The sequence below is a fragment of the Schistocerca americana genome, chromosome 6 (genome assembly GCF_021461395.2).
Source record: "Schistocerca americana isolate TAMUIC-IGC-003095 chromosome 6, iqSchAmer2.1, whole genome shotgun sequence".
Classification (NCBI taxonomy): Eukaryota; Metazoa; Arthropoda; class Insecta; order Orthoptera; family Acrididae; genus Schistocerca; species Schistocerca americana.
The window spans coordinates 228,875,691-228,903,053 of NC_060124.1; the positions used below are offsets into that span (position 1 = coordinate 228,875,691).

The 27,363-nt window shown below is 38.3% G+C and overlaps 1 protein-coding gene across 5 annotated transcripts in view; it reads right to left on the reverse strand.

Annotated features, from left to right (window-relative positions):
• The window catches only part of LOC124619477 (embryonic polarity protein dorsal-like), a 99,374-nt gene extending 73,061 nt beyond the window's left edge, over nt 1-26,313 (reverse strand). For 2 of the 5 annotated variants that reach the window (XM_047145885.1, XM_047145884.1), the window contains exons 1-6: nt 26,029-26,313; nt 25,771-25,818; nt 24,394-24,579; nt 13,576-13,826; nt 6,782-7,025; nt 4,303-4,446 (exon numbers count right to left, since the gene is read on the reverse strand). In XM_047145885.1, the coding sequence (XP_047001841.1) occupies nt 4,303-4,446; nt 6,782-7,025; nt 13,576-13,826; nt 24,394-24,579; nt 25,771-25,783 (838 nt within the window). In that variant the 5' untranslated portion in view covers nt 25,784-25,818; nt 26,029-26,313. The remainder of the gene's footprint in view (nt 1-4,302; nt 4,447-6,781; nt 7,026-13,575; nt 13,827-24,393; nt 24,580-25,770; nt 25,819-26,028) is intronic. The other 3 variants (XM_047145887.1, XM_047145889.1, XM_047145886.1) reach the window with 3 other exon arrangements.
• Between the last annotated feature and the right edge of the window lie 1,050 nt (nt 26,314-27,363).

Sequence of the window (27,363 nt, forward strand, 5' to 3'; positions counted from 1 at the left end):
AGGAGAAATTGAGACTGGTGTGTCTCATATCTTGACAGAGGCTTGAAGTGCCTGTGATTGGTTGGCGCGCAATGTTTTGATCAGCGAACATCCCATTCTCATCTTCCTTATTTCAGCAACCTATCCAAACCGATCTTCAATATTTTTAACCAAAAAGGTGACTTCATCGTAATGAAAGATCCACCACCAGCTCAGGAACAAAACAAGAACTCAGCAAACTGTTCACTTCCATTTCTCTTTACCTGGTTCTCATCTTGAGGCATAATCAAAGACGGAAATGCCAGAGGGTTGTAAACTCTGCATCAATATCGCTGCTCCTGGCCATCGTTAAGTTTGATCTTTTTCACTGCGGATATCCACCCTGATGCCACTCACTGGAATTGGACAGTCTCCCCATGGGCCACCCAGCCAAGGCAAAGGCATCTGGCACAGTAGCTGCTGCCCATAGTCCTTGTACCCCTAAGTGGATAGGTACCCACTCTTTGGCTGTCACAGCGAGGTTACACCTCAGGCACCGGCAGGGCAATCGCTGCATTGTCAGGGGCTACCACCAAGAGGTACAGGAGAGCAGCACCCCATCATGATGGACTGGCTACTGCGTTGGATTTCAGGTGCAAAGATAGATCCACTTGATTGGTAGGTGTAAAAGATAACAGTGCACAGTGGAGAGTTGATGCATCACAGAAAGGCTTCTTTCCCCAAATGGCCTGCACTTCTGTAAAATTTGGAAAGTGGTGGTCAAACCCACAATGTGGATCAGAATGGTAAAAGCCAAAAAAGGTGAGGAAAAAGTGTTTAAAAAAAAGCGAAAAGAGTGAAAACCTTTAGAAGTCCAAAGAATAGTCAAAATAGCAAAGTAACAACGTGACCAAATAAAAATATTCCTACTAGTCACCTCTAACGACAGCAAGGATGGCTGCGGGTCTATCCTAGTCCCTGACACCACAGGGAGGAGTATTACCAATAAGACATACATCAAAGTATGAGACACTATCCTAATTGTCGGAACTACTAGTTGCTTCCTTGGGGAGGAGAGGACAGTTATCGGAAGGTAAAAAAGAAAGGGCAGATGTCTCATACCTCAGACGTCTTATGCTGTTTGGCAAGATCAGAATGATTGCTATATTGTTGGCAATATGAAATTATTGATTCACAAGTTTAATTTCCACTGCCGGCCAGTTTGCTGGACACTGAGTGCTATTTTGTGCAACTATGTCACTGGTACTCGAAAACAGAGGGGATGGGCGGACCATCTACCAAAGGAAGGAGACAGACATAGCCAGCATCCAGAATCAAATTCACTTGTAAGTAGCAGCATGTCACCAACAAGACCTTAAAGTCTACTGAATTATTGACAATATGATTAATGAAGTATGCTGAATAACACAAGCTGGTTGGATACTTGGAAAGATATTTTTTATCATGTAATGGAATCCCAGGTCTTAGTTATGCCACAGTACGAAGTCACATCAAGTGTTTGGTAATTAATAAAAAGGTTTTGATGTAAGGTGGTAAAAAGAGATCCTCCTCCTCCTCCTCCTCCTCATGTAAATGTTTTTGTTCAAAGACTGGATAACACCTTAATATCCGAAAAAGAAAACAAACAACTGTTATGTAAACCACCTACATGTGAGAAAAATATAACAAGCATTTGGAAATACTTGGGTAAACCAGAGTCAAATGGGAGCCAATTTCAGGACTACTAATTCAGTCTATCTAATTAGAAATGCCACACAACTGTTTTGCATATAACAGACTATCAGGCTCTGAAAAACCATATTACAGAAGACAATTGCCAAAATATACGTTAGAAGGAAAACAACGCCGAACCTGTCTTACATTTATTAATATAAACTTTACTGAAATGTCTATGTGAAAACTGAATGTACTATACAGGATTTTTTACAACTTCCAGAATACGAGAGTACACTCAAATACAAAAACTCTCAAATTTTTAAAGCGTCTTACAGCTGTTCAACATGCCTTAAAGGGATAGATAGATAGATAGGTAGATAAGAGATCATGAGAGAGAGCTTAGGTGCATTTAGATACCACTGAATAATACGAGAGTCATGCAATGGAAGTTCAACATTAAGACGATTATGGATGTCTCAACGAAAGTGAAGTACAGAGCTGTTATATTACAAAATGAAATCATCAATGTATTCTAGTAATTCTGACATAAACCACTGTGGCAGCATATCCATGAACAAATCAGTAACAGTATTTCCAGCAAACAAAGTACTTCATAGACTTCAAAACAGGGCATAATGCACAAAAGTATACATCAAGGAAATCAAGGATGTGATGCGCATACGCATGAGGGTTTTAAATGCTTCAAATGAATACAATGTAGTGATGGTAATGTTGTATTTGAAATGAAGCTTCATCCATATCCGTCTCCATCAACATGCAACTGAAAGTCTGTGAAAGGCAAAAACTGAATCTAAAGATCCTTCGTTAATACTTCTTACACATACTCTGAGTTTAAACACTTCTGCTGGCTGCCAAACTCCCCAGGCATGAACATTATTGAGCGTATCTGGGATCCCTTGCAACGCAGTGTTCAGAAGAAATCTCCAGCCCCTTGTACTTTTACGGATTTATGGATGGCCCAGCAGGATTCTTGATGTCAATTCTCTCCAGATTTACTTAAGACATTAGCCTTATCTATGCCACATTGTGTTGCAGCACTTCTGCGTGACCCTACATGATATTAGGGAGGTGTACCAGTTGTTTTTTTTATTTATTTTTTTTTTTTATTTTTTGTTTTTTTTTTTTTTTTTGTTTTGGTCATTCAGTGTATATGGAGCAACAAAACTGTGAGCATTCTCTGATCAGAGCAAACCTGTGTTAGTAAGCTCTAAACATTGTGGAAGTTAGTCTACATCTAAATCCATGTACACATGTACTTCATATCAATATTAGCAATTTTCTATCATATTTCATTCGTCTAGAAAGGAAAACTGGCTCCCTGTATGGCTCCATAAGCATCCTAATCTCTCGTCTTACTGTCGTTATTTCTACATGAGATATACAAGGGTACACAATCTTTCTCAAACACTGTTTCTTTGAATTCGTGCAAAAGGGTTTCACAAGAACTACATAAAAACTGTCATTTATTATGGACTGCTTGTTAAGGGCTTTGAATATTTAAATATGAATAATCTTTACTATACTGCTTCAGTAACTTTTATTTTTATTTTAAAAACCTCTATGTGTAGTGAATTCTACATGTCTGCCATTACTCACTTTCCAATGACACAACATTATATTAATGTTGGAAAGTGCATAGTGACAAATGAGTAGATTTCATTATGGCAATATAAAGCAATTGCATTCACCCAGATGACCAGGCAAGGCAACGCATGATCTCCCTGACACAGCACTGTCTGTCACACGGACAAACCATATATATCACAAACATATTCAACCAAGTAAAAATACCGTGCAAGTTATGTCATAAAACTGCAGTGATTACCTGAAAAAGTGGAGGCTTTCAACTGGTTTTCCATGTGAGGGAAAGCTACATTTCTTTCAAACAAAGAATTACGTATTTTACTGTACAAAACTTTCCATTTTATTATGAAAAACTTCCATGAAATCTTTTTAAATCTATAACCAATATGTGAAAATAAAATCCAGGTCACCCACTGAAACTGCCTTATTAATAAGGCAAAACACTTCTGGATGCATAAATAAAATTTTAAAAAAATTAATGTGTAGTATGCAAAAGGCAATTTTTTTGTAAACTACAACAATTTATATACAGCTGCTGCAAAAAATGGCCATCACAAGAAACTTAAAACACTGCAATCCACCTGAAGATGATGGCATGACCACTGAATTGCATAGCGATGTTTAAAATAAAAATAAATGCAACTGAAGCAGTATAACAATAACTGTTTGAGAACTTCAGCATCTCTTTCAAGAATTCCCATTTAAAGTTCCCTGGACATTTCTGTTACACTTTAATATAGGTTGTATTGACCTGGTACAATTCTAGCAGTGTGCGTCTGCATTTGATTGATTACTGTGGCACCCATTTCATCATTTAGGTAGTTCTGCTTCATTACAATTAATAACGACCCCTGCAGCTTAAATATCATTACAGTTACATCAGTCTCAAGTGAACAGGGGCTAAGTTCTGTCAAATATATACTGATGCAGAGATGTAAACAATAATAAGTAAATAAAAATAGCAAATTATTCAGAAAAAAGAATTTAAGAATTCCTGATATCTTACAAACTGTCTCACACTGAAAACAAAATAAGAAACCATATCTTAATCCAGAAACTTACTTTTATCATAAATTGGGTCTGAGACAACTGGTGGCAGCTGAAAGGTGAACTTCCCACGTTCACTGCCTTCTAGGAACACTTGGAAGCATAATCGGACAGCATTAAGATCTATGCTTGTTGGTTGACTTCTATGTGCAAATCCCGCTGTAAGTAAATATATGTATTAATTAACAAATAAATGTGTTAATTAACAGAACAAAATCTCTGTAAAATGTTAGTTGAAAGAGCACAACAGTTACCTAATATGTTTTAATGAATGTCATTTTTCATGTAATAATATTGACTGAAGCTGCACAATACGAATATTTATTCACAGTCTTGTCTTACTAGTGGTCACCTTCAACAACAAAACAACTGACAGTATGGTCCACTTTATGGGAAATTGATGATGCATAGCAATATTGCAAGGTTGAAAAATAACTTAAAAACCGGAGTTTTTTTTCTGTTTTACAAGAATCCATATCTGCCATATCATGGCAGACTGCAAAATTTGGCCTTCCTGTCACATGCAACAGATCTTGATACTTCTACCAAACCACTGAAAGAACTCACTAAATAGTATAAGCACTGAGCCACCGTCAGGCAGTCAGAGAAGAAGGGAAACTTTGCTACCTTCTGGACAAATCCTTTAACAAGCTATTGTACGTGAGTTTTCATTCTTTTTGGTGTGCCATAATAACTCCACCTTCCTACTATTCAATGACTGTGTCCTTTACTTCTATATTATTTATGTCCTGCCATGACTTTCCTTACATCACTGAAATAAAAAACGTACAAATGTACGACAAAACTGATGCATTTGGGAATAAACTGATAATGTGCGATGGCCAGGAAAAGAAGAAAAGCAAGTAAAAGATTATGACAATGAAACTTCCTGGCTGATTAAAACTGTGTGCCAGACCAAGACTCAGGACCATTGTTTTTCACAGGCAACTGCTCTACCAACTGAGGTAGCCAAGCACAACCCACGACCCGCCCTCACAGCTTTATTTCTGCCAGAGTCTCAGGTAATGGCAGAAGACAAGCTGTGATGATGGGTCGTGAGTCGTGCTTAGGTAGCTCAGTTGGTAGAACACTTGCCTGTGAAAGGCAAAGATCTTGAGTTAAAGAGTCTCAATCTGACATGCAGTTTTAATCTTCTGGATGTTTCAGTTGCTGACATTTCACACAGATGGGAAATGGAAGAAAAAAATTGCTATTTAACATGAGGCAGTGAAGTAGACTTATCAATACTTCTAGTGTGTAAGATTTTTACAGTAACAGATGCAAGAAATGCATCTTTGTAACATTAAAAAAGCAATACAGGACTCCAAAGAGTACAATGTATTTGTAATTAAAGGTTTTCATTTTTTATATGTGTATAACGATCCCCTGTTTAGCTCTGTGGGGTAGTAAGCCTAGAGTCACTGACTGATTACAAATACAAGTCAATAAGAGTGTCTAGTGAGAGTACACAATTGTAAAACTGTACTATAGTAAAAGAGACTTATGACCAGAAGACTTTCTGTGGCTTGTTGGGAGAGGGAGGGGGGGTTGTATGTTTGAAATGAACATACATATACATGAATGAAATACAATTTCTGCTGGGCTAAATTTTATGCATTTGCATTTGACAGATGATTGTTACACCCTATGCTTCCTGTTGCGGCATGGAAGTAATTGGATATCATTGCCAGCAATATTCTGGGAACTGAACTGCATTTCCATCCAGTTTTCTTAATGGCATTATTTTTTAAAATAATGTTCCAGAAATTATTTCACTGATGGCCAAGAAGAAATACCAATGGGGAAATCCGATGAGGCATTTAGGAATGTAAACGGTCTATAAGAAACAAAGCAACTTTTATGTGAGGCAAATACACAATGTAAATTTCTGTATGACATATAGATGTAGATATGAACAGGAAACCTACTAATTCTAAACAGGAAACAAACTGTGAATTTAAACCTATGTGGAGGACAAAACTGGGTGAACATGTGAATGCACTTTGTAAAGAAAATTCAACATGTGCTAAGCCCATTGAACATAGCATAATTGTGTAATATTTTAAGGCAAGGTAAAACAGTCTCAATTAGCACTATACCACTTCACTCAGTCTTAAGCTGATACTATGGTGTGTCATCAGAAACAGGTGGCGCATCCATAGCTTTTGAAAGGAAGAAAGATGAAAGATGAAAAAAAAAATAAAAAAGAAAGAAAGATGGATGAAATCTTACTGGAAATGATAGTTCACTGTTTTAATTATGCCCCTCACCCCCAAGAAGCAGCTGAAACTCACAACTACCCAGGTTGCAAGAATATTATCATCACTAAGCCATAATTATCTCTAAAGATAAGACAGAAATGGGCGCCAATTTTTTATTTTCTGCCATTCTGGAGAAATGATGAGTTTCTCGCTAGTTATTTAACACTTCAAGCCTATTTACAAAAGTTATTATTAAAACTGAAGATAGATCTGAGAATGTCTGCGAAACTTACTGCGAAAAGGATCCACACGAATCTCTTCCCTAGTTTTGAGAGCTTCATCAATATCCTTCTTCTTGACACACTGGATGCCTAGGTTGGAGAAAGAGGCAGTCATGTTGTCAGGTGATATCTCCACTGTGCACACACCTCGCTTGCAGCCTTCCTTGCCAACCAAATTGTGAGGATGTGGGCGGTATGGAGGATCCTTTGTCACACAGGACACTACCACAACAGCACGACCCTTGTATCCCTCCACCTTGAAAACAAAGAACATCAGTCAGCTGGAATACCAGGTTTGACAGCTTTGACAAGACATACAGTAACATTAATCTCTTCACACCAAGAACAGATGGCTCACAAAGATCAGAAGATGCTATGACAAAATAGCAGAAACTTGATAGGAATCTCTCATGTGGAAACAATGTCCTATCACAACTCTCTTGTGTATTTTGGGGAGTCAACACACAATTCATTCTTGTAATATATCAAGCATATTTCCCACATCTCACCAAGAATACTTATTAAAGTTATGGTGTTCATCAAAAAAATTTTGAGACTGGTCTTATTACAGGTGAATAAGTGACATCAATGCAGTAAATATGGTGGCAGCTGGAACTAACAACTGTAAACATCAGATGTGCATACGACCAGTTGTGAGCAACATGCGATTACACTGTGTCAACATTGCCGGGTCACAAATTGCAAAGGAAACAACATTTTAAAATGAAGTGTTCAAGACATTTTCCACAATGTTTTGAAGAAGAGAAAATTGTGTGCAGTGTTTGTACTGCACACCTTGACAACTGAACAAAAACAATGACTGTGGACATGGATAATTCTTTTATAATGACAAAGTGAAGAAATTCACATGAAGGATCAACACTTTGAAGACAAAACTGACATTTAAGTCAATGTGAAGTGCTAGTTGAACAACATCCCGACGAAGGACTTTTCTGTCAGTTTCACATGGTTGCGTACCATTCTGTGTGTGTACTCAAGTGGAGCAAGACTGTGTAGAACATCTGAAGCATTAAAACTACCATCTTAACTTTTCTATATTTTTTTTTATTAATTCAAGTCTCAAATTTTTTTGGACTATGGGGTTTGTGACTAAGTTTTCAGAAACTCATTTATTATATTATTTTCTTTTGTTCAGTATGCCATAAGATGTGAAATTATAATGGAAATGACGATGACAACAACAATAAAAGAAAAGGGAAAAGTTGGAAGAAGACAACGAAACAGTAGTGCAGGAAGTAGAAGAAAAAATATGTCAAAAAAGGGGAGAAAGAATCTGGATGTGACTGAATACTGCTCCACTGTTTGGTATAAAGAAAAAACTACCCAAGTATACTGTGGAGAAGCTATACCAATGTTAACTGTAAATGTTTCAAACTGCTCTTTGTGGGACTGTGGTGTGTGTGTGTGTGTGTGTGTGTGTGTGTGTGCGCGCAGATTGTACCTGACAAGTAGGACTGAAATAAGATTCCATGGATGGAAGATTGCGCAGAGATATAGCTGGGGACACTGAAAGTATGAGCTCTGGAATTAATTATGGAAGAATGCTAAGTATTCGAAAAGTAAGTTGAAATTTTAAGGAGTTTACCAAATAAAACTGTTAGAAAATGTAAAAATGCTAGTCTAGTTGCATCCATATTAAAAGAGCATAAATGGTTATGTTCATAATGTTGTTGTTGTTGTGGTCTTCAGTCCTGAGACTGGTTTGATGCAGCTCTCCATGCTACTCTATCCTGTGCAAGCTTTTTCATCTCCCAGTACCTACTGCAACCTACATCCTTCTGAATCTGCTTAGTGTATTCATCTCTTGGTCTCCCTCTACGATTTTTACCCTCCACGCTGCACTCCAATACTAAGTTGGTGATCCCTTGATGCCTCAGAACATGTCCTACCAACCGATCCCTTCTTCTGGTCAAGTTGTGCCACAAACTCCTCTTCTCCCCAATTCTATTCAACACTTCCTCATTAGTTATGTGATCTACCCATCTAATCTTCAACATTCTTCTGTAGCACCACATTTCGAAAGCTTCTATTCTCTTCTTGTCCAAACTATTTATCGTCCATGTTTCACTTCCATACATGGCTACACTCCATACAAATACTTTCAGAAACGACTTCCTGACACTTAAATCAATACTGGATGTTAACAAATTTCTCTTCTTCAGAAACGCTTTCCTTGCCATTGCCAGCCTACATTTTATATCCTCTCTACTTCGACCATCATCAGTTATTTTGCTCCCCAAATAGCAAAACTCCTTTACTACTTTAAGTGCCTCATTTCGTAATCTAATTCCCTCAGCATCACCCGACTTAATTAGACTACATTCCATTATCCTCGTTTTGCTTTTGTTGATGTTCATCTTATAGATAAGAAAAATTCCTTGTAACTGAATCATTATTTTGTTTCTAACAAAACATGTTTCACATATTCATACTAGACATCATCAGTGGTACCCAGTTTTCTATTCTTTTCCTGTATCCACAGGTTCCTCTGCATACACTACATGCACACACTCCACATGTTTCCAATTGACTGTAGTTCACATTTACACAATTCACTATACCTAACTCTTCCAGTTGCATTCTGAGCAAGATCACATTCAGTGTGCACATGGACAGATTTTTATGATATTCCCACTTTCTCCTGTATTAATTATATTACACAAGTATTTTCCTGCCTAAGTGAACAGTAAGATATACTAGTTTCAGATTGATTGGTTATTTGTGCAGGGATAAACTCTGCTGTAAAGCAAATACATGTGGAGCTTAGAGGGCTCCTTCAGAAGGATGCAAAAATCTTATGTGACTGCCCCAAGGCACTGTACCCGGACCCAGTTGCAGGATGCCTGTATAATAGCTTCGAATACCCAAACTATATTCAGTCAGCATTTGAGAATGAGAACACTTAGTGACTTTCAACAACCTTTAAACATAATTCTACACTTATTCTTTAGCTTCTTCTCCCATGTGTGCTTATAATCAAATATTTACTCATTTGTAAAATAATCAGAAGTCTGACACCGTTTTATAGATGTGACTTCCATTTTTTTAAAAGAATCAGGGGTTGCTGCTGTATCAGAAGTTGCTATAGAAAGATGGGGAATTCTTGTCATGGCCTACACTTGAATAAGAGAGATCATTGCAAATTAGCAGATCTTTTAACAGAAAATATAAGGGGACCAGCAGCACATAAAGGCAAATCCCAATGGTTATTTGGGTCAAGTAACACACTGACATTAGGTCAAATTCAGAAATCAGAAAGACAGCATTAAGATATTAAATTTAGAGATATTCCTTGTTCATCTTATAATAAAAGAGGCAAAAGTGAAATCAACTTCCTTCATCAGGAAAGAAACTGATGTTACTTGTCTGTCTGAATGCCACACAACCACAGAGATACAAAATTTTAAAGTAAGTTGTTATAAATGTGAATGTTTGCTTTCCCGGAATATACAGCTGGCGAAGAGTTCTCGGGCTTCCAGCCGGGTGGCGGTGCCTTCAAACTGCGACGTTTCGACGAGTGACATGCTCGTCATCTTCTGGCGAAGGGCCACGGCTTTGCGGATGCCAGTCCCTTTATACCTGCGGCATGCCCCCCACCACCTGGCTGCGGGAGGCTGGATCCAGAGGAGCCGGCGGGCGGGGTGGAGGGGGAAGTGGGTGCGCCGTTCGTGTCTCCGTCAGAGCATTCCGGTCGCGTCCCGTGAGCTGGACGGTTCTTGGTGCGTTCCAGGCGTATTGCGGCTAATGCTGGATTCCAGGCCGCGCTCAGTTGAGCCAGAAGATGACGAGTATGTCACTCATCAAAACGTCGCAGTTTGAAGACACAGCCACCCGGCTGGAAGCCCAAGAACTCTTCGCCAGCAAGTTGTTATAAGTTAGCTGCATATTCATGAAGAGCCAAGATGAATTAAGGAGGACTCATCACATCCATTAAAAAACTGATATAAATACAAAAAATGCAAGAAATAAATAAATTCTGTTTTGATCAGGATATGGAAGCAAGTGCTTGTGAGTTACTACTAGGAAATGTAATATTTGTGGTTGTTATAGTATACAGGTCTCTGCCGGCTGAAAATTGTCTTGAAAAAATTTGGTGAATTATTGTGATCTTTGTAAGACAGAATGAAGGAATTACTAATTTGTGGTGTTAATGTAAATTTCTCGAAGCAATCTGACAGGAAAAATGTCTAGAGATCTTTCTAGCCACTTATAATTTGGTATCAGTCATGTCTATCAATCAATATATGGATTCTCATATCACAATATTGAATGTAACAATGCCCGTCATTAAGAAAACCTTGGGTCACTATAGGTATCAGAGTAATTTCACAACAAAAAAATGACTTGTACAAAATGGCCACAACAAGTAGTGACCCAGAAACACTTTCTTATTATAAACAGCACTGTAACGTATTTTAAAAAAAGTTGTAAAAAAATCAAGGAGCATGCACATCTTGTCTGACATTGACAGATCAGATAATAAAATAAAATCAACATGTAATACTGTGAAAACAGAGACAGACAAAAAAGTCATAAAATATTATTTCTGTTAAAGAGAATGAGAGCATTGTGAAAGACAGTTCACGTGTAGAAGATATTTTTCATAACTACTTTCTAAAAATGTGTGAGAAATTTGGGACAAATAGTCGAAAAGAGAAACCAAAGCACTAAATTGAAGAAGCAATACAGAGGATATTTAGTGAATAGACAATTCATCTGACATACCCATCTGAAATAGGGAAGATCATCATAACTCTAAAATGGGACGGATAATATCTCCAAAAGACACTAAAAAGTTGTGGCCCTTATATGTAATGTTATAGTCATGTAACACATCATTAACACAATTTGTTTTCCCAGCAAGACTGAAATTTGCCATTGTTAGGTCTCTCTTTTAAAAAGGGTGACTCCATAGATATCAATAACTACTGCTCAGTGTCATCCTTATATCATGGACTGTGGTCATGCATGTGTGAGTTGTGTTTGTGTGAACCTGTGTGTGTTAAGGCCGTCTTGGCCGAAAACTCGGTTTCCACCATTCTTTTCGCTGTGCCTATCTGCGACTCAGCATCTCCACTGTATGGTGAGTAGCAACTATCCTTTTCATTATATTGTTACATTCCATCCTGGATTTTCCATTGTTTGATTTTACATCATTTTCTAAAATTTCTGAGAAGGTAATGTACTCCACGGATGTCACCCACCTGGGTAGTAATGGGATACTTAGTCAATCATAGTTTGGATTTCAAAAGGGTCATTCTACGAAGTCAGCTCTTTAGACATTCACTGAGCATATAATACAATTTTTTAATGATAAAATATTGCAGATTGGGATCTTTTGTGACTTACAGAAGGCATTTCACTGTGTCCATGATAATATCCTATTAGAGAAGTTAAGTTTTTAAGAAATAAATTGTTTAGCAAATGCCTGGTTTAGTTCTTATTTAAGAACCAGAATGCAGAAAAATACCATAGGCTGTTTGAGTGATACAAAGAGGGATGTCACATTATCTGCATGGGGAGAAATTGCAATGGGAGTCCTACTGGTTGTGATCACTGACCCGCTACTGATTTTGCTGTACATTAACGGTCTGACGTTTAATTTGAATCAGAAGGCAGAACTAGTCATGTTTGCAGATGATACAAGCACTGTTGTGACACTGAGCAAAGAAGCATTGACAGAGAAAACAGTGAATGATGTTTTTGTGAAGATTAATGAATGGTTTTGCACAAATGGGCTAGATCTAAACTTTGAGAAAACACCCCGTTTTGTACTGTCAAAAACATCCCCCATTCAACGTATTTATATAATATACCAAGAACAAATAATAAACAGGGTACAAAATTGTAAGTTATTAGGTGTACATATTAAAGAAAACTTAAGCCAAGCAATACCAAGGGAGAGGGGGGAGGGGTTATACTACATGCCCACCTTTTCAAAATATTTTTATCTAGACAGATACTTTGCATTTTAAAATTTTGAAAAAAAAAGAGATCATCTACCAGATTCCATAAATGTTTTAAATTTTTCAGGTAAACTTAACCAAAAAAAAATTCCTCGTAACAGATGCGTCATTTCGTAATGAATATCATATTCAATATTTTCATGTTTAGGAGCCAAGTTACACATTTCTTTACAAAGTACGGTGTAAGTATAAGTCAATAACAATTAACAAAATATGTATTTTTTATTTTTTTTGTGGTGGGCATAAAGTATCTTCCTCCCCCCCCTCCCAACCCTTCCCCACAATCAGTAGTATACGCCATTGACAATGCATTGGTATTGTTAATAGTGTGCTAAAAGATGTTTTCAGGTTATGGGACCTACTTACGTATCAGTAAAAAAATGCACGCACAGAAAATAGTCTCCTGGAACGATCTCAACATTAAACTTATCCTTGCAAAGAATTCCAACGGTTAAATGATTGCCTTGGTCAGATACACTGAATAGAATGATGAGAAGGATGAATAAGTAACAACTTTCAATGTAGTGAGGAACCTAAAAATTTTAGAAAGAGATGAGGACAATCTGAGTTTAACTTATTAGATACTAGTGAAATGAAATGCAGAAAGGGGGAAAAGATCTTTAGTCAGGAGACTATAACATAATATGATAACAGCAGCACCATCAGTTAAACTTGTAGTGAAGTAGGGTGATTATACAAGGACACTGAAGAACTGATAAAATATGTGGAGGGGGAACTAAATCTGGTTCAACATTTTCGTGCTACACTTCACTTATTTTAAAGTTCATTTCATTGTACTTTTATGATGACTATTATTACCTTGATCGTTGGGAAGGTCTTATTTTCTGATGTACTATTTACACCAGGTATGCTCCCAGCTGACCGTCCCTCACACTCATACCGGAAGCGAAGTGCCTTTGGTGCTGGCTGCTCGACAATTCTGACATATGCTGCCGCCTTTTGCGCATCCTCCATAGTGGCTGCCGCCACAGGACCGCCACCACCACCACCACCATACATCCTACCACTACTGTCCACAAATTCAGGATCTGTTGTCTTGATGACTTCAACTGTACACAAGAAAACAATTAATAATACAAATTCCAGATTCCTACACTTTCTCATCATAAAAAATAAAAAGTGTGCAATAATCTAACATGCACAGAGGTATTTTCATGTCACACAATACAGCAGACGTTTAAGAATATATGTAACCCGTGGGGAAGGAGGGGGGGGGGGGGGGGGGGGGTGCGCGCTTGCCAAGTTAGAGGAATAAAATCCGTTGCTTGGGGAAGATTAGTCAGACCTTATGTCTACTTTACTGAGTTTTCTGCTTAGAGTACAAGAATTTTCATCTCATGAATGTAAGCACTGACTAGTCATTCATACTTTCATTATTGCAACAACGAAGATTTTTTTTTTTATATATGATATTCATGCAAGACGTATTTCAATTTAAGGGCCAACCCTGAGTCAAATAATTTTTGAGGCATTTTGCAAAACATGTGCATTTTACTTCAACAGCTGTTTTTGTTCCATACATGTCACATAATGCACATCCTCAATAAGTGTTATTAACCTAAGTTGGAAAGAACACATACAAAATGTTGTAGGGAAGCCAAACCAAAGAATGCAATTTATTGGCAGAACACCTAGAAGATGCAACAGGTCTACAAAAGAGATTGCCTACACTACAGTTGTCCGTCCTCTTTCTGAGTAACGCTGCGCGACATGGGATCCATACCAGATAGGATTAACGGAGTACATCAAGAAAGTTCAAAGAAGAGCAGCACATTTTGTATTATCAAGAAATAGGGGAGAGAGTGACACAGACACGATACAGGATTTGGAGTGGACACCATTAAAACAAAGGTGTTTCACATTGTGGTGGGATCTTCTCACGAAGATCACCAACTTTCTCCTCTTAATGCGAAATGATTTTGCTGACACCAACCTACATGGGCAGAAATTATCCTCATTATAAAACAAGGGATATCACAGCTCGCAGGGAAAGGTACAAGTGTTCGTTTTTTCCATGCACTGTTCAAGAGTGGAAAAACAGAGAATTACTGTGAAAGCGATTTGATGAACCATCTCCACTCAAGTGTAATTTGTAGAGTATCCATGTAGCTGAAGTAATTACTGGATGGGGCACTGACAAATTCTGGATGAGATACAAACACTGGAATAAAAATTCACTGTATTGCTTTATAACTGTCCTACCGTGTTCCCATGTCCCCAACTACTTCACAATGAGTGGTTGTATTTACTTCACTCCATTGCCCAAGAACATCAATCTGTATGTTAGGTCATTTAATGCACTACTGTTGCTCTTGGATGATTATGTCAATCTGTAAACTAGATTGTTTTATGCACTACTGTGTAACACACAAGGAACAATGAAGACCAATCAGGTATCTCTATGTTTGTTCCACCCACCTTTGTTTAATACTCATACCACTACACAAATAAGAATCAATCAGAGCTGTTGTAGTATGCAAAATGCCTTCATAGCTTAGAAGTTAGCTTTCTCCTTTCTCTTCCTCCGCTACAGGTGATTTCTTTTTTTATTTGGTCATAACTACTTCCAAGGCTAAAGCTAATCATCATACAGTCTTAAATAATGAAAGAGTCCACAGACATTAAGGTTATGATAATGACAATTTGATAGTGAGGCATTACAGCCTTGAAAGTAGTTATAACAAAACAAAGAAAGAGGTCAACTGGATCTCTGGAAGTTTCATTCACTATAATTATTTTTTCTGATAAATGATAATGCAACCAGGAACACTTCACTATAGAATTTTTCTTTCAATTTCTCCCGAGAAGTTGGATTACTGACATAAACTTTAGATTTGGCATATCCCGCAAAAGAAAAAATTCAAGGGGCTCATATCAGGACTGTGTAGTGGAAAATTTTTATCACCCCTCCTGGAGATCAATTTTGCCACGAAAATTTCATGAACTCACAATATTGATACTGTGACTCTGTCTTGCTGAAACCATGTTCTTTGGCTATAAGCAGGAAAGTCAATTATCATCATCATATAATATTCTGAATTCACTGTAACTGCAAGATAACACTTGTCGTCGAAAAACTACCAGCCAATTATTCCTCAAACCAACATCACAGCTCGTACAATACCTTTTCGCGAATGAAGGGGTTTCTCATGTTTCTGTTTATGATTCACTGCACTCCAGTAGCGACAATTTTGCTTGCTGACATGATCGTTCAGATGAAGATGAGCCTTGTCAGAAAAAAAGATGATGCTAAATGAGGGCACTCAGTCGCACCATTAATGAACTGGAGCCTATGTCTGGATCCTGAGGCTTTAACACTTGCACAAATTGGTTGTTATAAGGGTGAAGTTTAAGGTCTTTTTGCAGAATTTGGTGCAGTGATGATCTGTTGTTGTTGTGGTCTTCAGTCCTGAGACTGGTTTGATGCAGCTCTCCATGCTACTCTATCCTGTGCAAGCTTCTTCATCTCCCAGTACCTACTGCAACCTACATCCTTCTGAATCTGCTTAGTGTATTCATCTCTTGGTCTCCCTCTACGATTTTTACCCTCCACGCTGCCCTCCAATACTAAATTGGTGATCCCTCGATGTCTCACAACATGTCCTACCAACCGATCCCTTCTTCTAGTCAAGTTGTGCCACAAGCTACTCTTCTCCCCAGTTCTATTCAATACCTCCTCATTAGTTATGTGATCTACCCATCTAATCTTCAGCATTCTTCTGTAGCACCACATTTCGAAAGCTTCTATTCTCTTCTTGTCTAAGCTATTTATTGTCCACGTTTCACTTCCATACATGGCTACACTCCATACAAATACTTTGAGAATCGACTTCCTGACACTTAAATCAATACTCGATGTTAACAATTTTCTCTTCGTAAGAAACGCTTTCCTTGCCATTGCCAGTCTACATTTTATATCCTCTCTACTTCGACCATCATTAGTTATTTTGCTCCTCAAATAGCAAAACTCCTTTACTACTTTAAGTGTCTCATTTCCTAATCTAATTCCCTCAGCATCACCCGACGTAATTCGACTACATTCCATTATCCTCGTTTTGCTTTTGTTGATGTTCATCTTATACCCTCCTTTCAAGACACTGTCCATTCCATTCAACTGCTCTTCCAAGTCCTTTGCTGTGTCTGACAGACTTACAATGTCATCGGTGAACCTCAAAGTTTTTATTTCTTCTCCCTGGATTTCAATACCTACTCCGAACTTTTCTTTTGTTTCCTTTATCGCTTGCTCAATATACAGATTGAATAACATCGGGGATAGGCAACAACCCTGTCTCACTCCCTTCCCAACCACTGCTTCCCTTTCATACCCCTCGACTCTTATAACTGCCACCTGGTTTCTGTACAAATTGTAAGTAGCCTTTCGATCTCTGTATTTTACCCCTGCCACCTTCAGAATTTGAAAGAGAGTATTCCAATCAACATTGTCAAAAGCTTTCTCTAAGTCTACAAACGCTAGAAACGTAGGTTTGCCTTTCCTTAATCTTTCTTCTAAGATAAGTTGTAGGGTCAGTATTGCCTCACGTGTTCCAACATTTCTACAGAATCCAAACTGATCTTCCCCGAGGTCGGCTTCTATCAGTTTTTCCATTCGTCTGTAAAGAATTCGCGTTAGTATTTTGCAGCTGTGACTTCTTAAACTGATAGTTCGGTAATTTTCACATCTGTCAACACCTGCTTTCTTTGGGATTGGGATTATTATATTCTTATTGAAGTCTGAGTGCATTTCACCTGTCTCATACATCTTGCTCACCTAACGGAATGTTGTCTACTCCGGGGGCCTTGTTTCGACTCAGGTCTTTCAGTGCTCTGTCAAACTCTTCATGCAATATCATATCTCCCATTTCATCTTCATCTACATCCTCTTCTATTTCCATAATATTGTCCTCAAGTACATCGCCCTTGTATAGGCCCTCTATATACTCCTTCCACCTTTCTGCTTTCCCCTTCTTCGCTTAGAACTGGGTTTCCATCTGAGCTCTTGATATTCATGCAAGTGGTTCTCCTTTCTCCAAAGGTCTCTTTAATTTTCCTGTAGGCAGTATCTATCTTACCCCTAGTGAGATAAGCCTCTACATCCTTACATTTGTCCTCTAGCCATCCCTGCTTAGCCATTTTGCACTTCCTGTCGATATCATTTTTGAGACGTTTGTATTCCTTTTTGCCTGCTTCATTTACTGCATTTTTATATTTTCTCCTTTCATCAATTAAATTCAATATTTCTTCTGTTACCCAAGGGTTTCTACTAGCCCTCGTCTTTTTACCTATTCGATCCTCTGCTGCCTTCATTATTTCATCCCTCAAAACTACCCATTCTTCTTGTACTGTATTTCTTTCCCCCATTCCTGTCAATTGTTCCCTTATGCTCTCCCTGAAACTCTGTACAATCTCTGGTTATTTCAGTTTATCCAGGTCCCATCTCCTTAAATTCCCACCTTTTTGCAGTTTCTTCAGTTTTATTCTACAGTTCATAACTAATAGATTGTGGTCAGAGTCCACATCTGCCCCTGGAAATGTCTTACAATTTAAAACCTGGTTCCTAAATCTCTGTCTTACCATTATATAATCTATCTGATACCTTTTAGTATCTCCAGGCTTCTTCCATGTATACAACCTTCTTTCATGATTCTTAAACCAAGTATTAGCTATGATTAAGTTATGCTCTGCGCAAAATTCTACGAGGCGGCTTCCTCTTTCATTTCTTAGCCCCAATCCATGTTCACCTACTATGTTTCCTTCTCCCCCTTTTCCTACTCTTGAATTCCAGTCACCCATGACTATTAAATTTTCGTCTCCCTTCACTATCTGAATGATTTCTTTTATATCTTCATACATTTCATCAATTTCTTCGTCATCTGCAGAGCTAGTTGGCATATAAACTTTTACTACTGTAGGAGGCGTGGGCTTCGTGTCTATCTTGGCCACAATAATGCGTTCACTATGCTGTTTGTAGTAATTTACCCATACACCTATTTTGTTATTCATTATTAAACCTACTGCTGCATTACCACTATTTGATTTTGTATTTATAACATTGTATTCACCTGACCAGAAGTCTTGTTCGTCCTGCCACCGAACTTCACTAATTCCCACTATATCTAACTTTAACCTATCCATTTCCCTTTTTAAATTTTCTAACCTACCTGCCTTATTAAGTGATCTGACATTCCACGCTCCGATCCGCAGAATGCCAGTTATCTTTCTCCTGATAATGACGTCCTCTTGAATAGCCCCCACCCGGAGATCCGAATGGGGGACTATTTTACCTCCGGAATATTTTACCCAAGAGGACGCCATCATCATTTAATCATACAGTAAAGCTGCATGCCCTCGGGAAAAATTACGGCTGTAGTTCCCCCTTGTTTTCAGCTGCTCGCAGTACCAGAACAGCAAGGCCATTTTGGTTAGTGTTACAAGGCCAGATCAGTCAATCATCCAGACTGTTGCCCCTGCGACTACTGAAATGGCTGCTGCCCCTCTTCAGGAACCACACGTTTGTCTGGCCTCTCAACAGATACCCCTCCGTTGAGGTTGCACCTACGGTACGGCTATCTGTATCATTGAGGCACGCAAGCCTCCCCACCAACGGCAAGGTCCATGGTTCATGGGGGGAGGAGTGATGATCTATGTACTTTTAAAGAACTTGCATGCTTGCAAATGGAGAGGTCAGGATCGTCACGAACAGACCAATTTACACTCTCCATAGATTCACCCATTCTTGATGACCTTGACTGCACAGATTTCGATTTGGCCAGTGTTGAACTGGTTATGCTACGGTTGTCGAATCACCATTTTTGCAAAATTCTCACACACAGAACACATGATCTGCTCCCAAGAAGCCCTCCATATCGACTGAGTTCTTAGAGGCTAAGCAATTGATGAACGCACCACATCCCCCACAATTTGTTGCGCATGCGCAGAGAGCTCTTCAAATATGAACTTTCTTTTGAGATACCCTGTATACACAACCTGTCACATAGGCTACTTGGTGAAATCTGCTGTTAGAGGGCACATATCATGACGCAAAGTAAACCATATTTATTATTCATCAAAAAATCTCTAACATAGCTTTGAGACATCAGTCCTGTAATTACAGATACCATGAACATTAGCAACGAGAGTGATCAAGCCTTTCACATGTTTTTAATTTTAAACAGAATAATACATAAACATTCACACTTGTTTATTTTCAAGGAAATTTACTGTGTTTTCCTTTTTAATAAAGAACATTACAAAGCTTGAGTTTGTTCACTCTATTTCTGTCTGAGACAAGCAGCTATAGAATTTACTGTCTTTCTTACGACCTCAATAGATGGAAACTTCAAAATTCTTAGGTATCCACAATAATGAGAATTTAAGCTGGAAAAAGCATATTTTGGAACACCTAAAACAACTCAGTTCAGCCACATTTGCACTTAGAATCATTGCAAATCTTGGGGAGAGACAATTCAGTAAGTTGATGTATTCCGCATATTTCCATTCAAGAATGTAACATGGAATAATATCTTTAAGAAAGAAAGTATTCATTGCTCGAAAACATGCTGTAAGAATAATATATGGCAGGGGCAGGCAAATTTTGCACGCGGCTCATGAGCGCACACCGCTGCACGTGTGCTGCTCGCGTGCAATTGTCAAACGGGGCAGTGGCGAGAGCAGGCAGGTTGCGGCAGTGTAGTACCAGGCTAAGCTGCGGACACTGATGCGAAGCGACCACTACGTAGTGAACATTGTATTTCAAAAACCGGAAAATGCAGAGTGAATCAAGGAAACGGAGAAGTGGAGATTTGCTATGTTTTAAAAAGGAATGGGAGAATCATTTTTTCTTTGTGCAAAAACGTGAAAATTCGAAATGTTTAATATGTGGCAGTATTTTTGCTGGTCAACAGAAGTTTAGTGTTGAATGCCATTATAATAAATTTCACGAGTACAATTTATTGTCAGATTCTGAGCAGATGGGGAAATTGACTGACCTTAAGAAGAGTGATCTGACAATACTAGATGAATCTGACATAAGTTGCTGTTGTCACAAGAGATCTGTGACTTTCTTTCGTCATGACTCTCATCTAACTGATTTAACATTTTATGGAGTACTGTTTTCAAATTTTCAGGATGACAACAATGATAGCCCAGCGGTACGTGCAAGTTATAAGATTGCGCTTAATAAAGCGAGAGCTGGAAAACCATTTGCTGAAGGTGAGTTCATAAAAGAGTGTATCAATGATGCTGGTGATTTACTTTGCCCACTGAATGCAAATCAGTTTCGAGCTATCACTCTTTCTCGGCGGACTGTAAGTCATTGTATAAGTGCCATGGCAAGTGACGTTTACCGTCAATTAAGGCAAGAGTATATTATATTTTCCATCGCACTTGATGAGTCAACATATACTTCAGACACCGCGAAATTTGTGATTTATGTCCACGGCGTGGACACTGCTCTGCACATAACAGAGGATTTTTTAGACATGATATCTTTAAAAAGCACAACCACTGGTGCGGACATCCTAAAAGCCATTGAAGAAGCTGTCGATTCAGCTGGCTTAAAATGGGAACATTTGGTGTCAGTGACAACAGATGGGGCACCTGCAATGAAAGGGGAAAAAATGGGATTTGTTGTATTACTAAGAAAAAAGCCTCAGCGTACTGAAGAATCATTATACAGCGTCCTCTGCATTTTGCACCAAGAAGTACTCTGTGCAAAAGCAGCAAAACTGGGGGACATCATGCAGGTGGTTATTCGGGCAGTTAATCATTTGAGATCCCACGGGCTTACACACAGTTTCACACATATTAGCTGAAATTGGGGAAGAGTATGGTGACATACAATACCACAGTGAAGGCCACTGGCTTAGCCTCGGTAATGTACTCAAAAGATTTTTTGAGCTCAGAATACCAATAAATCAGTTTTTAAAGGATAAAGGAAGGTACAGTGCCAAGTTAGAACATCCAGAGCGGGTTGCCGACCTTGCATTTTTAGTGGACGTTACCGGACACATGAATGCAGTGAACACAAGTTCCAAGGAGAAAATCAGCTAATTTGTGAAATGGCTGAAAAGGTGCAAGTTTTCACTAGCAAGCTTGAGCTGTGGGAACGACAGCTCTCGTCAGGGAATGCACTGCATTTCCCTTCTGTGTCTACTGTGCGAGAACAGAGTCACAAAGAATATGTTTCCGTACTTAGTGCAATAAAAGAGGAATTTCTCAAGCGATTTGGGGATATATCATATTTATCCCAAGCTTTTGAATGGTTCTCGAGACCATTTGCTGTTTCTGTAGATGATATTCATCCCAAATTGCAAATGGAATTAATAAATCTACAGTGTAATTCTCATCTGAGAGACAAGTTCCTTTTGACAAGACACGTAATAGACTCTTATCAAGACTTTCCACAGCAAGAGTTTCCTCGTCTCCATCATGAAGCTGCGAAGATAATGTCAATGTTTGGCTCAACATACGTTTCTGAGAGATTTTTCTCTGTCATGAAAATTAATAAGTCTCGGTTAAGAGCAAACATCAATGATGAAAATTTACGTAACTGTTTGCGTTTGTCTGTATGTAGAAATTTTGTTCCAGACATTAAACGTATTGTAAACTCCACCTGTGATAATTAAATAAAACGTATTGCAGGTAACAGATACTCTTTCAAAGCACGATTTCTTTCAAGCACTCCTACTAACCTTATGCCTTCATTCAATAAAGCAACCTAGGAAACTAAACACATTACAGAGGAAGGAGCCGAGAGACGGTATGGTGGGGAGGGAAGAGAAGTAGGTGGCCAGCTTGCCCCTGTGTGCAACCAGAACACCTATTAACTGCACATGAACAAGTGCACCGCACACATGCAGGATTCCTGTCCGCCTCTGATATATGGTGTCCATCCAAGATCATCATGTAGTAGACACCCGTTTAAGGATTAGGTATGTTAACTGTTGCTTAAAGGTATATTTAGTCCCTCACAAAGTTTTTTGTAAATAATACACTGCAGTTCAAAAGGAACAGTGGGATACATAATCACAATTCCAAAAGGAAAAATGACATTCATTATTCCAAATTAAGGTTGTGTTTAACAAAAAAAAGGGGTGCACAATGTTGCAACTAATGTTTTTGATCACATATAACCTGTGATGTAATCTGACAGGCAGCAAAGTAAAATTTGAAAATGAACTGATAAAGTTTCTTCTTGACAACTCATCCTATTTTGTAGAAGAATTTCTATTATTGCAATGTGTAAAAGGCAATGGATGGGAATTACTAACTCATGTTTATGTAATTAATAATAACAGTAATAATAATAACAACAACAACTTGTAAATCATCGGCATGTTGGCATATTTATAAAATAATTTGTGATGTAAAATGACTTGTTCGCAAACAGTCCATGGAACATGAAACTAACTAAGCTTTGAGCGCTTTGGCAATTTCTCACCAGTCATCCTCATATTTCGTTTCTCAGGCATTTGTGCTGTGGATCTCTTGGGTCCCAGGACCACCAATAATATCTATATTCTTCTATCAACAATAAATATTACATTCTCTTCAGACCATTCCATCACTCATGCAGCTTATGTCAACAACAAAGGCAGACAAGACAGCAGACATAAAGTTTCTGTACTGCAAGTCCCCAAAGCATCAAGGATGCAGAATTTCTTTGATCGATTGCTAAAAATCTGATGACCAGCAGAGCATGAGCAAATGGAAGTGAATGTGAGCTGAAGATGATAAAATTCTATTTGCTCAAGCATGTCTAGCATTTACACCAGAAAGAATTCTCATTTGCTGTTGCATACTTGCTTGTGTTCACTTCAACGAAACCGAAACGGAATCAGTCGAACTCAATAATGATAAGTAGGCCTCCAAATCAAAATGATCATAGTACCTGTAACACCTTGATATATTTGAAAGATATGGTGCAGTTATTAGTACCAGTGGTATCATAATAATGTTAAACATTGTGCTAATCAAGAGACTAAACGAGCATCAAGGAAGGTCATGAGGACAACAAATCCTATCAACCCTTTTTGTTTTGCTCTGCAAATTTTATAGACTGCCCACATAACTAACATCTTCATGAAAATATACTGTTCAGAAGAAATGGAAACAGAGCACAAAATGATGAAAATTTTATATAAACCTCCTGCAAATTATGTAACACTCTGGGAAAATTATTGCCTCACTTCAAGAAAGTGTCTAACTTAATATGAATAACAAAAAGATGTAAAGTTTTCTGTGACCAGAACTTAGTGAATCCGTGTAGGTACTTGACCCTCCCCCCCCTTTTTTTTCACAATAAAGGGTATGGTGACCTAAAAGCACAGTGCCATTCAACAGACACCAATATGTTTAAATATATAGAAGTAATTTGGTACTTCTATTTACATGGATTGTTTTAAAAGACAAAAACAAACAACACAACACAAAAGAGTACTAGTAATCTGAAGACAATAACTGCAACCAAATAGAAAAATGACTCAAACTGAAATACACACGGTGTCACAACAGTGAGAACTCAAGACACACCAATGATGTTTCCACGAACAGACTTCGAAACTCAACTTACAGAAGACAGAAGCACAATGATAGCCATCTTTCCAAAGTTGTCCTTACCAGTCCTCTGAATCACACTTCTATAAGATGGTGCATGGAGCTCACTTTGTGCAAACCTGGTTAAGTAAATCATGCACGTTAGCAGCTTGTCATTGCACTTACTGACATCACTTATGTTAAGGCTGCCTTGATTGAGGTGCTCATGGTCCATTCCTCCTCCTACTCCTCCCAATGAAACGGCCGCATCTGCAACAACCGTGCTGCATAGAATCTTGAAGTTGTTGCAATTCATCCACAGAGGCTGACAAGCTGATTTAGTACAATTAGTAGGGGGTACATCTTCAACAACACATCATTACATCAACAGAATTAATGAACACTTATAGCACGCACGCAATGCTTCAACAAGATCACCCATATACGACAGCATATAATGTAATGAAAACAACTGTAATTAATCTATTTTCACTTACAGTCCAGGCATTATTCTACAGAACTGAACGAATTTTAGTATTTTTATGTGTTAATGCAAAACAAAATACATAGAGGGAGGAACAAACGACACTCAAAATGAACTACAAGCATCCCATGAAAGGATTAATGTGCTATATCTCCATCTCTGAAAGCTAAACTCCAGTGAATCATACATTTTCTTAAGAGATGTCAAAACATTTGAATTCTACACCTATAAGCATTTTCTGTGTAGTATATTCTGAGTCATAACAACCATAGATAAAACAGAAAACTATTTCCTCGAATATAGAATCTTAATAGATCTATTCCTTGAAACAGATACTGAAAGTTAACCTTATCAATACAACACATCTGAAATTGTGTTCTCAGTAAAATCTGTTTATCCTCAACTATATTTGTGTGGAACAAGTGAGAATTATTCAGTATAACTGAGAACAAAATTACAAGAATCTTCTAATGCATTCCAGAGACTTCAATGTTTACAGAAACCCAATTATTCTGAAATTTCCATAACTGAAAAAACTAACCATAACATCTTAAAGAAATATGCTCATAGTAATTAATATTGGACATAAGTCAATGGATTACTGTGACATGGCCCACCTTCGTAATTGTTATGAAATAACATTCTGCACACACTCATGTCTGGAAAAACTCAAATAAATAACTGAAAACAGTATATCAATCGGTCATTTACTGTAATCAATACAAGGGGCTTTCAGGATTTCATGAAAACTTTCACTAAGCACAGAGCTAAGTGTGCTTTGTCATGCAGGCAATGAAAAACAAAAAAGCTTTTCTGGTCATTTATAAGCAGTTGATATGTGATACTTTCAGTCGGTGGTAATTGATTTAATGGCTTATTGTGTTAATCACAAGTTGCGCCGTTACAGTTCATGCATGGTGCACATAAACACAAACCAATGAAACACAAACATTTCTAAAAACTTCATAATTACACACCTAAACGTTCCATTTTCAGTTGCTGAAAGTATGTCCAAATAGCGACGCCTGTGTCCACAAACAAACAATCAGGTTCCTGAAGGAAACTGACATCAAAACATTTGTATTCCTAACTAATCCAAAATTACACATAACCTAATCTAAATTGTCTTTATTATTTGGCTTGAGTCGCATACCTTAACAGAATGTATACATAACACAAGCAGCAGCTTCCCTTCTCCTCTTATTGTATATAAACAAATAATGTCAACGACATACCTCACTGAAATATGACGAAACAAAATCACGATACACTTATGCTCAGCACCGCTGCAAAAAGTTGTCAAGGTCTTCGACGAAAAATTTCCTGCTGTTTTTATAACAACTGTAAATCGAGCCTTATTGGAGACACGCAGTGCAGTTACCACTACCAAACAACCATCACACACCAAAAAACACTGTTATGCATTATCACTTTCACTTCTTCGGCACCAATTCCTGGTCCAGAAGCTACGGCTGGCAGGATGTATTTTAGGAAAAGATGACCACAATTCCTTCGAAGAATTATAATAGATCTGAAATTCTATTGGCGGAAGCCATCACATGACTAGCCAGTGACATAGCCGACAACAAATGCCAAGCGTTACTGCTGCTCGGCGCGTACTGCGAAGAATTATTGTCTGTTACTGCCTTTATAAGCATAGTAATAACACGTTCCTGAGCAGTACGCGTGGCGTTCCTTCGTTTTTAAACTGTGTTTAGATATTGAGCCTGACGCGGAACGAAGAAGTGGTAGCTTCAAGGTCTCGATATGATTCCGTGTACCTTCAATCTGCCAACATCTCGTGTTGCGATAGATAAAGAAATCTGTGCGGCTGAACGGTCACAGTGAATTATTTCCCCTGTCTTTCGATATTGTTTAACGTCAGTCCGAGATAAAGAGCCGAAACTGTACCTTAAAGCGGGGAAAACGCTAACTGTAGATTAGTACAGTCTTTCATAAAGTGGAAAAAATAGTATTTCGCTGCGAAAAACATTCCACATCACGTTGCAGACGGGCATTGTCAATTGTACAAAACATTCAAATGAAACAAAAGATGTGTTACAGAAATGACGGGCTACTGTCACTAAACTGCTACTAAGTCTAGCGGAGATGTGCCTGCAGGGTTCCGGCAAGACGAAGACCATGCGTGAGACTGACGACGCGGGGTGAGCTGCGCTCGAATACGCCCTCGCAGTGACTCACCCCAGGCAGCAGTCGATACCAGCGGTCGTGACTCACGCAGAACCCTTCCGACTGAGAATCGCGCCACCGCCGTTACCCTCTTCTGCCGCTGGATCGACCCAGACCTCTGGAATGCTATAACGCTACCGGGCTGCAATAGAAGCGATGATTCATTTCTATTGAGGGGAAAGACTTCCCATAATAGACAAAATAGCTATAAAACAGTTCATACACTAAAATGGGAACGGATCGTACGCTGCTGTTTGTGTGATGTTGAACATAATGTTACTCTCGCCATTGGTAAAAAGCGACAACCCGTAATCGACAGTCTTTGTCTTAAGTCAGTTCATGAGTAAACAAAAACAAAAAAGTTTCTATGATCCATAGTT